The sequence below is a fragment of the Clarias gariepinus genome, chromosome 12, assembly GCF_024256425.1.
Source record: "Clarias gariepinus isolate MV-2021 ecotype Netherlands chromosome 12, CGAR_prim_01v2, whole genome shotgun sequence".
Taxonomy (NCBI): domain Eukaryota; kingdom Metazoa; phylum Chordata; class Actinopteri; order Siluriformes; family Clariidae; genus Clarias; species Clarias gariepinus.
This window is the reverse complement of record NC_071111.1, coordinates 4310600-4322500: the sequence shown is the minus strand read 5'-3', so window position 1 is coordinate 4322500 and position 11901 is coordinate 4310600. Positions and strand designations below refer to the sequence as shown.

Here is an 11901-nt window from a genome sequence, read left to right as displayed (position 1 = left end):
CCAGGCTCCGCCCTCAGTTAACGTCCCCTATCAGCCAAATTCTAAACATCCGTAACCATAACCCTTTCTTTATTAATAAAAGCACCCGTTCGGGTTTTCTGCATCTTTGTCTGTGCGTCTGTATTTTTCAACATAAAAATAAAAACAATCTAAAGCTACAAAGGTGCACTTGATGCTTTATGTTTATTGATTAAAGCTTGGAATTTTGTAATAATTGGTAAAATATGCAAAGATTACAGGTTCTACATTTCCTGGGCACTGACTGAATAAATAAATCAGTAATTAAGGAAAATTATTTGTATTTTATTTTTTGTGTAATTGTCTGTTTTTGAGCTAAAAGGTTTAATTGCATACACAATTTTGTGTACGCAAAATTCTGAACAAGAAAATATCAGATCTATCAAATCAGATCAGAGAACTATATATATAACTAATATATATTATTCAACCATTTGAAGTCATGAAGTAGTGAGTTTATTTAAAAGAAATCTAATATGAAATTTAAGTAAGAATTGCAATTTTTTTCTTTTAAATTAAGCAAATATAATTAATTCAAATTTTATTTGTCACATCCACAGTCATACACAGTACGAAATGTAGTGAAAGGCTTACATGACCGCCAGTGACCTTAAAAAGAGAATTAAAGCTTAAATAAGTAATAAATATGAATAAAAGAAATACGATAGAAAATTTAAATTAAAAAAAATAAAAAATAAATTTTAACTAGGAAAAATAGAACTAAAAATAGAAACTGAAAATAGAAAATAGAAAGCAAGAAGATGCATTGCAAACTGCAAAAGAATATTTTGAGCACATTGTCTTTCAGTCACAGGATGTTAAAAGTGTTTGGGTTATATCAGTGTGAATTTTGTGTCATTTTTCAAAACGCTATAAATCCATCTCCCACAGTTTAGTCGCGGTGGATAAATCAGCCTACAGCTGTGTTAGTAGTTATTTTACTATGAAACTTATTATCAATAATACTGTATGTTGGTTGAGTTTTAATAAAGAGATATAACAAAATGTGCTTTGATGATGAAACTTGTTTTAACAACACATCATTTTGTTCAGTTTTTTTATTTGTTCATGTTATTTTTATTGTAGAAGCTTTAATTCATGTTTTGTCCATGATAGTCACTTCTTTCCGTCACATGACCAGTACAGCGGCTGCCATGAGGGAATTAAATGTGTTTAGTGGATTTTGGTTAATGTTGAAGACAAGGAAGTGGATGTTTTATGTATGTGACACTCTGTCTTGCAGTCAGAGATATTTTCACATGATATTTTCTGCGAAAAAGGACAATATGTGATTTGAATGTTGTTCAAACACCATGTTATATAGTGTAGTGTAAGCAGTGTGCTGAAGCCGAGGAATAATGTTACAAAGTGTAAAATACGCCCAAGTGATTTGTGTACAGGACATATGAGACGGGAAGCTGTTGGTTAAACGGTGCATCCCTGTACGATGAGAGCGAGCTGTCATCATGTAGTGAAGTGAAACTGAAACTGATAGAGGACGAGGCTGATGATGATGTAAGATAAAGTTTCTGTATTGTTTAGAATAGTTTTCATGATCCTCAGCAGTCTTTATCCTCAAAAACTGTTTTATGTGCAACAAAACTCTTTTTTTTTCTAATTTTCTGCCAGTACTTTCGGTTTGACTACAAAATCACCAACAAACCCATTACCGATAATAATTTCATAGTTAAATAACCACAAACACGACTGCAGGTTGATTTACTCATTGTGACAAAAGCTGGCGTGTTGGAGCTGGAGTTATAGCAAAACTCACAAAATTCACATTTATACAACCCAGATAATTTTGACATAATATTCAGTAATTTTTGGTTTTAAACAGTCCTGTGCCTCAAAGAAAACCTGTAATGTTATCTTTAACAGTTTAAAATACTTTTTGCTTCATTTTAAAAAGATAATTCTCAAAACTGCAAAACAGTGGAGTTATCTCATTTTGCTGTCAAACTGTTCATATATTTAATGTAATTAAATCTATAAATAAATGATCTTTAATACTGATGACTAAATTAGTTATCGTATAGACATAGTTTATATCCTTTAACTTTAAACATGTAGAGAGGAGTAAAACCGATTGTACAAACCTTCTCTCTGATGAGACGACTCTGCACTGGAATGATCTGAGTTTCCCTGCCATGAGTGTTTCCATCGATACTCACCATTAGCCACCTAAATACATAAAACTTATTTAGTCCTAACTGTGTCGTGCTGTTAGAGATGTTACACATTCGTTTTAAAGCACGGCTAATAAGGATTTAGCTGAATGTTTACTACTTTAATGATTTGTGTGTTGCTGTTGTTAATTTGCTTTATCACTTTTATAAATTGTTATTAGATAAATAATTAACTGTTTAAATGCTTAATAATTGATTGAGGCCAAAACAACAGTTAGCAATAATTCTATAAAGTATTTTATTAACTTTACCGTTATGTGGGCAATGCTCCTTTAAACTTTTTTTTTTTTTTTTACCCGTAGTATTGCAAATTCACACAAACTCCATACTCAGACCTTTCCCTCTAACCTAATGAGATCAAATAAAACATCTAAACATCTAGTTAAATTAAACACAGTAGCTTAGAGAGCACATTGTAGCATCCTCATACTTGTTAAACAGAACATAAAAAGTGTCATAATGAAACACAAATTCGGTGTTGAATGTTTAATAAGTAAATTTCAAAGACTAATGAATTTAGCACTAGATGTGTCCACATCATACACATAACAAGACTGCAATATTTTTTTTCTAATTTCTTTCAAATTAGCACCGCACTTTGCATTCTGCTGTTGGATCATCATTTATTCTTTATAACAGACCGTAAATGACTTTCTAAATCGTGTTGAACGGATCGGTGTGAAATTGTCCTTAAGCTTTGGAAAGTACATTTTTAAAAAAATCATTATTATTCGAATTGTTCTTATTGCTATTATTTTTATTTTATTAGAGTATTGTGTCTATGCCTTGGAGCTTCTCTCCTTGCATTTCTTCACTTTTACAAATTATTTTATTCTCATGCGTTAATTAGTTCATTATTGTTTGCATTAAATGTTTACTTAAGTTTTTAAAGTTTACTGTAGTTATTTTTTATCTATCCTACTTCTCTTCCCTAATTTTTATCCATCTATCTTTTTCCTAGCAAAGGCTTTATGATGTTATATTTTTAGTATGAGTGCAGATCAATCCCTGCCCTCCGTTATCACCCAGAGGTTTGTAACAGGTTCCCTGTTACATTTACATTTGGCAGACGCTCTTATCCAGAGCGACTTACATTCTTATCTCATTACACATCTGAGCAGTTGAGGGTTAAGGGCCGCGCTCAAGGGCCCAACAGTGCCAACTTGGTGGTTGTGGGGTTTGAGCCTGGGATCTTCCGAACCGTAGTCCAATGCCTTAACCACTGAGCTACCCCTGACCCCTGTTGTGTCTTGTTCCTCTCAAGGTTTCTTCCTATTACCATCTAACGTGTTGGGAGTTTTTCCTTGACACTGTCGTCCTCGGCTTGTTTATCAGGGACGATCTGACCATTTTGATTCATACACGTTCACATTCCATACAAACTTCAATAATTCTATTGATTGGATAAAACTGCTTTGCGACAATGACAATTGTTAAAAGCGCTCTACAAATAAAATTTAATTGAATTTTTATATGTTAACATGAGTTTTGACTGAATTCAGAGGACAGTATTATTAATAATATGTTAATATATGATACTACAGCCTTTGTAACACGTTGTTAGAAGTTTTTATGTTTGAGGTTCTTACGTTGTGCTCTCTGGGGTTCTGGTTAAAGGCCCCGTCCTCTGACAGTCTGTCCTGCTCGTCCAGGTTATGCAACAAGTCCTGGAGCTTTTCTATATAGCTGATGGCGCTGCGTAAAATCTCCACTTTGGGTAACCTCTGGTTTGGATTGGGGACAGTTTTCCTCTTCAGCGCGTCGAACGCTTCGTTAATCTTCTTCAGTCTCCGTCTCTCGCGCAAAGTCGCCGCTTTCCGTCTGTCCGTCGGGCCTGACTTTCTCTTGCAGATTTTACAGGCCCAGATCAAACACTGACCGTCGCAGTGTGACTTTAAAGCCTTTGGGACGAGAACATGCTCCTCTCCGCCATCTTGGCTCGGAGACTCGGGACTTTCGTCCTCTTCATACAGGGGAGAAACTTCCGGCACGTCCAGGTGCTGCAAGGCTCCATGGTCCGCTTCCAGGTAGCGCAAGTCGTTAAAAAGATACGTATTGGTCTCGAAAAGGTCCATCATAGTGCGTTCAGCCTGGATGTCCGTAAGGTATTGACTGTAAGACCGTGTGTGTGGGCATTTAAATAGCTCAGTGACACAAGGCGGCTTAAATATAGCATGTGAAACTCTATCTGCGTGCTGGCTGTCGCAGGACATCACAGGGTTCTTCAATGGACCTTTAATAATTACACATTAACACCTCTAATAAAAGACAGGACACGGTCTCGGACATATAGCAGAGGGGTTAAATATCGTCTTCACGCCTGGTTATAACATCATGTACCAGTAAGTATGTCTCGGATCGCAGGGATGTTTAACGTAGAAGGTCGGAAGTAAAGTCGGTTTAGAGTCAGGACAGATTTGTTACCACGTCTCCCAGATCGGTAAAACACACAGGGCATAAAATACAGAGTGACATGGTGGTGTGATTACATGTGATTACATAAAAACTTCACAGGATAAAGACACAACAGAAATGTCAGTAGCGTTAACACTCGCTAAATCAATAAGAGTCACCGTGTGGTAAATAAAACTCTGATTTATCTACCTCGCGAAAACCTGTTTATTTCTTATATGTACAACATAAAGCTGGAGTGACCGGGGACACGAGATGGATCCACCCAGAGCAGCAACTTTAACATCAGACGTGTTGGTCAGTTAATGAGGAACATTGAATTGACACTGAATGTCTAAAATTACATTGTAGCACCAAGCGCTAACTCAACTTTTAGGGTTTTGCCACATTGAGAAAATTTTAAAAGAAAATGTATACGTCTATCGAAACACACTCGCGGTTTAAAGAAAGCATGTTGAAAAAAAAAGGAAATAACTAAGTAAATGAGAATAAAGAAAAATAACAGGAGTGCCTAACCGCTATCATACACATGTCACACACTCGTTATAATCACACACAAACACACACTCGTTTGCAGTCATGTTCAGACTTTAAGCCGTGTCTCCAGTGCACAAAAAAGCAAGACACAAAACATTCCTTTGGTGGCTGGTTTTCTTTTTTCCATGTGTGTGTATTGACCAAAGATACATTCCCCACCCACATTGTGACCTCACATAAGAACAGCTTATTTGCATGGAATACCAAAGGATTTTTTTTCACAAGTCAATAAAAAATCCACTAAAATCCATTACCTGAACACATCCACCTGGGACACCCGGCAAGGTTTTCTCATGAAATTATATTTTCTTTATTTAGATTTAATGATATTATGATCTTGACTGATGATGATGTCACTGAATAACAAATTTGGCACAATTAATTAAATTAAATGCATTTTGTGTGTGTGTGTTAGTGTATCTAATTATAGGGAGTCACTTTTAGTTTGTGAATATTGCGAGTGTGTGTTAGTGTGTGATTATAGCGAGTGTGTGTTTGTGTGTGATTATAGCGAGTGTGTGTTAGTGTGTGATTATAGCGAGTGTGTGTTAGTGTGTGTGATTATAGCGAGTGTGTGTGTGATTATAGCTAGTGTGTGCTTGTGTGTGATTACAGCGAGTGTGTGTTATTGTGTGATTATAGCAAGTGTGTGTGATTATAGTGAGTGTGTTTTAGTGTGTGTGATTATAGCAAGTGTGTGTTAGTGTGTGATTATAGCGAGTGTGTGTTAATGTGTGTGATTATAGCAAGTGTGTGTAATTATAGTGAATATGTTTTAGTGTGTGTAATTATAGCGTGTGTTAGTGTGTAAAATTATAGCGAGTGTGTGTTAGTGTGTGATTAAAGCGAGTGTGTGTTAGTGTGTGATAATAGCGAGTGTGTGTTTGTGTGTGATTATAGCAAGTGTGTTTGATTATAGCAAGTGTGTTTGATTATAGCAAGTGTGTATTTGTGTGTGATTATAGCGAGTATTAGTGTGTGATTATAGCGGTTGTGTGTTTGATTATAGCAAGTGTGTGTTTGTGTGTGATTATAGCGAGTGTGTGTTTGTGTGTGATTATAGCGAGTGTGTCTTTGTGTGTGATTATAGCGAGTGTTTGTGTGTGATTATAGCGAGTGTGTCTTTGTGTGTAATCATAGCCAGTGTGTGTTTGTGTGTGATTATAGCGTGTGTTAGTGTGTGATAATAGCGAGTGTGTGTTATTGTGTGATTATAGCGAGTGTGTGTTTATGTGTGATTATAGCGAGTGTGTGTTTATGTGTGATTATAGCGAGTGTGCGTTTGTGTGTGATTATAGTGAGTGTGTGTTAGTGTGTGATTATAGCGAGTGTGCGTTTGTGTGTGATAATAGCGAGTGTGTGTTATTGTGTGATTATAGCGAGTGTGTGTTTATGTGTGATTATAGCGAGTGTGCGTTTGTGTGTGATTATAGTGAGTGTGTGTTAGTGTGTGTGATTATAGCAAGTGTGTGTAATTATAGTGAATATGTTTTAGTGTGTGTAATTATAGCGTGTGTTAGTGTGTAAAATTATAGCGAGTGTGTGTTAGTGTGTGATTAAAGCGAGTGTGTGTTAGTGTGTGATAATAGCGAGTGTGTGTTTGTGTGTGATTATAGCGAGTGTGTGTTTGATTATAGCAAGTGTGTGTTTGTGTGTGATTATAGCAAGTGTGTGTTCGTATGTGATTATAGGGAGTGTTAGTGTGTGATTATAGCGAGTTTGCGCGTGATTATAGCAAATGTGTGTGTTTGTGTGTGATTATAGCGAGTGTGAGTTTGTGTGTGATTATAGCGAGTGTGTCTTTGTGTGTGATTATAGCGAGTGTTTGTGTGTGATTATAGCGAGTGTGTCTTTGTGTGTAATCATAGCCAGTGTGTGTTTGTGTGTGATTATAGCGTGTGTTAGTGTGTGATAATAGCGAGTGTGTGTTATTGTGTGATTATAGCGAGTGTGTGTTTATGTGTGATTATAGCGAGTGTGTGTTTATGTGTGATTATAGCGAGTGTGCGTTTGTGTGTGATTATAGTGAGTGTGTGTTAGTGTGTGATTATAGCGAGTGTGCGTTTGTGTGTGATTATAGCGAGTGTGTGTTAGTGTGTGATTATAGCGAGTGTGTGTTTATGTGTGATTATAGCGAGTGTGCGTTTGTGTGTGATTATAGTGAGTGTGTGTTAGTGTGTGATTATAGCGAGTGTGCGTTTGTGTGTGATTATATGGAGTGTGTGTGATTAGAAGGAGTGTGTTCTTTTCTCTTTCAGTAGGCTGTGTGAGAATGAGGACAGGACATCCAGCGGGACTCGGGGTGTGTGTTCACACACACAGCGCCACAGGTCTGATGTAGACGTTCTTGCAGGAGTAAAGGGTTCAGATTAGTCAGGCTCAACATTTCACACGTGTTGAACAACCGCGTTTCCACTTCATCCCAGCACCGCCGGGGCCAAGCAGTGTTTTACTCATAAGGCCACTTGACCTTTGACCTTCAGGCGTCAGAGGTTCACGTCCCAGGCGTGATGTGGCTCTTTGAGTTGGAGTACAATTCCAGGTGTGGAGTCAATGAAATATACGACGTGTCCGTCACGCCCAGCGGAGCTTCCTCTAAACACACCCATGATGATGATGTAGATTTGGGAACGGAGCGCAGTTTAACCCCTGAGGGTCATGCAGAGGAGTGTGAACAGAGAGCAGAGTTCAGGTTCACTCAGAGCCTAGTTACTGATGTGTGTGTTTGTGTGTAGTAATTTCACATGAATGTATTCTAAAAATTATCAATCTACAGTTAGAATTTAAACTTTTTCAGCATTTATTCAAATGGTGTCATACATATTTCAGTGCACACAAGTTCAAACACTATTTGTAACACACACAAAAATACTTGTGTGTGTTTTTAGATTTTGACCAACTGTCACATGATTTATTAAACAAATAGAACTGATAATCTTTGTCTTTTGTCATATAATTATATCCACAGGTCATGTTTTTGATTATAGCTTATTCACTTGCAAAGATCTTTGATAAAGTTTGCACTATTTAATTTAATTACATTTTATTTGTATAGCGCCTTTAACAATTGACATTGTTTTAAAGCAGTTTTACCCAATCAATAGAATTATTTAAGTTTGTATGAAATGTGAACGTGTATGAATCAATATGATAAGATTGTCCCTGATGAGCAAGCCGAGGACGAGAGCGACAGTGACAAGGAAAAACTCCCTGAGATGGTAATAGGAAGAAACCTTGAGAGGAACCAGACTCAACAGGAAACCCATCCTCATCTGGGTGATAACGGATACCAGGGATTGATCTGCACTCATACTGTGTGAGTCTAGAAGTTCAGTATAACAGGAGACATGTTTAAGTTAAAAATGAGTCCAGTTCGTTATTGGAGGCTCAGGTAGACTGTAGAGTCCTCAGAGAACAGCTGTCTGCATCAGCCGAGGACAGGACAGTCTTCGTGGAATAGTGGAACCGTCCCCAGTCACCAAACGGGACATCCATGTGACGAGATCTCCAACCAGAAGCAGGACACCAAGGCGAGTCAGACATGTCCAGAGAACAGAGGTGGTCTGGATCACTGGCAGGTTAGGAGAGACATGTATAGCTTGAAAGAGAGACAGGGAGAAAGAGAGAGGTAGAGAAGAGAGAGAAGAGAAGAGATGAGAGATAACAGTTAGGTCTGGTCACAGTCAAACAATGTATGAAGTGAATGTATATTTAGTGTAGAGTGCAAGCAGAGACTCCGGCAGGACTAACTATGACATCATAACTAAAAGGGAAAGCCAGAAGGAAACACAGATATAAGGGCTCCCTGAGATGTAAAACATAGTTCACCATAATACTCTACATCCATGAGTCCCCCAGATCTGCTCCTTTACCTAAGGCTAATCTATTTATAAAAATGCTTGATTAAATAAATAGGTTTTTAGCCTGGACTTAAACACTGAGACTGTGTCTGAGTCCTGAAAATTACTTTAAAGACTATTCCATAACTTTGGGCTTTGTAAGAAAAAGCTCTGCCTCCTGCTATAGTTTTCATAATATGCAGTACTGTTAAGCAGCCTGCATCCTTTGATCGAAGTAGGCGTGGCAGATTGTAAGACACTAGCAGTTCACTGCAGCGTAAGACCATTAAATGCTTTATATGTCAAGAGTAGTATTTTAAAATTGATACGAAATCTCACAGGGAGCCAATGCAATGTGGATAAGATACACTGAAAAAAATGAATCTGAGATGTTGTAAATGTAGCATAATTAAATCTGTGTATTCAACAATAAATAATCAAGTTTGTACGTTTACATAAATATATCTAAATTAGAACTTAATCTGCATTTGTTAAGAATACAAGACAATGTGCATTTTTTCCTTAACATATATTTTTTACGTAATCTCTGACAATCTTTTTAAGTGGACACACAACAAGCAATAATCTTGTTCATTTTACTCTGTTTAAATAAAACTGCCTCCCCATGGAAAAAGCATGGGAAACCCCGTATCAAATTAAAAGTGTACCAAAGCCTCATTGCGGTAGGAAACAACTCTTTGGAGCGTTATGTTCACCTCGTGTGTAAAACGTTTTAACGGGTTGTTTTTTCTACCCAAACGCTGGGTTGCCGCTCTTGGGTAATTTTTCTGGGTTATTTACAGAGAGTTGGGTAGTTTTTGTGTAACCCAGCTGCTGGGTTGAAGTTTGATTGGCTCCTCCCCCAAAGTTCACCGGTGGATTCAGCGGCTGTCAGTCAGAGCTTCGTGTCTCTCTTGAGCTCCCACACCGCTGATGACGGTTCATTTAAGGGAAAATGGCGTTAAATACAAGGTCTGTATACACATGTTCACTCACCTAAGTCACATATGACTGAAATATTATTACTATATGTGAGATTTATTACTGTTACCGTGTTAATGTTACACTTAAACTTTCAGGCTGGTCTGAGGTAAGATAATTTAGCTGACAATAGCTGCTATAGTTAGCCAAAGAACCCCACCTGTGTGTGAAGGAAACGGATAAGATGTCTGAGCTTTTTATCTTTCTCTGTAGAATGTTTGCGGAGTGACGAAGATGCTGAAGTGATGAATGAACGCTAAACCGTTAACTGTAGTGCTAGCATGACGCAGGCATTTAGTTAGGTTACTAGCGTTAGCAAACACATTAAGATTAGAACTTTATTAATCTCACTGCTTGTGAGAATAAAATGCTGGGGTGTTACAAAACACTGATCGTCTCACAAATATACACACCTGCTAACCTCCCGTTTTTCACTAGTTAGTAATTTACTCCGCGGTCAAATTTCTCCCGAGGTATAACAATATTTTACACCTTTCCCCCTTTGATAAGTATGCAAATGTATCACCAGTAATTGCATGTAAGCTAACCAGGTAGCCCTCTTTAACCAAAGTTGCTTGTGACTCAGGCTAAATTAACTAGTCAACGCGCCAACTACAGGAAAAAGTACCACAGCTGAACAGGTAACTACTAGATGAAAGTATTAATATTTGGGTGACTGTGCCAGTATGTCCCCAGCTATGACAGTTTTTTCGGTAATTAGCTTAAAATCAACGCAGACCACAAGATCAACTAGTCTGACATATAAAAAGACTTTATCCTAAAAGCCATGCTTATTTTGCTGTTTTATTTTTGGTAGCAGCTGTCTCCATGTTTTTGTTTCAGGTTACCTATACCCTATCTTATCGGACAGCTTTGTCATTTTTTATTTAGTATCAATCCTATTACACACTAAATTAATAGTTTTATTCAGTTTAATCCTTGCTATTCAACAAAATTGTTTACTTTCTTTCATTTTTTTTTCTTTCTAAGGTTGGAACCAACATGGTAAAATACCTCCAGCAGGCTGAAGGGTCAAGGCCGTACCCCTACATCCTGACGTTGGGAGAAAATGACCAGCGCTGCTCTTAGGCGTTCGTCATTCTGGTGGGACAGGCTCTGGAGCAATGCACACTACTTGGGGCGGTTGATGTGTGCTTCAAGGCATTTTATATTTTTTACATTAACTATCCAAAGCAGTGTGCTCCTGTATAGGACTTTTTGTAATGTTGCTATGAAATAGCGAGGCCTACTTGAAAAGTCATAGACAGTGTTTGTATGTTAAAATGAGACCAGGGCTGGATAGTTTTGTTCTGCAAAAAAGATATTTGGAGTCACAGAGATCCTGCTCTGTAGAAGCTGCCTCAGCCTATTTGTGCAATTACTCCATTCTGCCCTTGTGAGTAATAGTATGGTAATGATGTTGCTGTTGATTATCTGTTCTTGTGCTTTTGAAAAATAAATATTTTTTCTAGGAACATTTAATAGTATGATGTTTATTGCATATATGTAGGGTTTGCAAAACTTGGAAGTTTTTTTGTAATAGACCAGTATATCAAAGTATTTTAACTGTTTAATAGACATTTTTTTTATTCATTTTTTTTTTTTTTTTTTACTGATTCACTATAAACAAATAACCCATTTTGCTGGGTAAAATTAACCCAGCATTATAGTTAAATGTGACTTAGCATTTAGGTTGAATATTTAACCCATCTTGCTGGGTTAAACAAATAACCAATTTTGCTGGGTTAAATTAACCCAGCAATATTTACCCAGTATTTTTTAGGGTGGTTCTTACTTCAAGTTTTGTGCTGGATGAAGTTGCATTTCAAAGTACAAAATTACACAACTAGTATTTTAACTATAACATATAAGAAATGCCTAACTAGATAATGTGAGTATATATAACTTTAAAATGAGACTAGGAC

At 37.1% G+C, this 11901-nt stretch overlaps 1 protein-coding gene and 1 long non-coding RNA gene across 3 annotated transcripts in view; one reads left to right on the top strand and one right to left on the bottom strand.

The window, feature by feature from the left end:
* The window catches only part of myf6 (myogenic factor 6), a 4849-nt gene extending 548 nt beyond the window's left edge, over positions 1-4301 (bottom strand). For both annotated transcript variants that reach the window (XM_053509127.1, XM_053509128.1), the window contains exons 1-2: positions 3797-4301; positions 2118-2202 (exon numbers count right to left, since the gene is read on the bottom strand). In XM_053509127.1, the coding sequence (XP_053365102.1) occupies positions 2118-2202; positions 3797-4285 (574 nt within the window). In that variant the 5' untranslated portion in view covers positions 4286-4301. The remainder of the gene's footprint in view (positions 1-2117; positions 2203-3796) is intronic.
* Positions 4302-9576: 5275 nt separating this feature from the next.
* On the top strand, positions 9577-11453 carry LOC128534500 (uncharacterized). Its single transcript, XR_008361471.1, has 2 exons — positions 9577-9967; positions 10967-11453. It is a non-coding gene; the product is annotated as an uncharacterized LOC128534500 (long non-coding RNA).
* Positions 11454-11901: the final 448 nt, after the last annotated feature.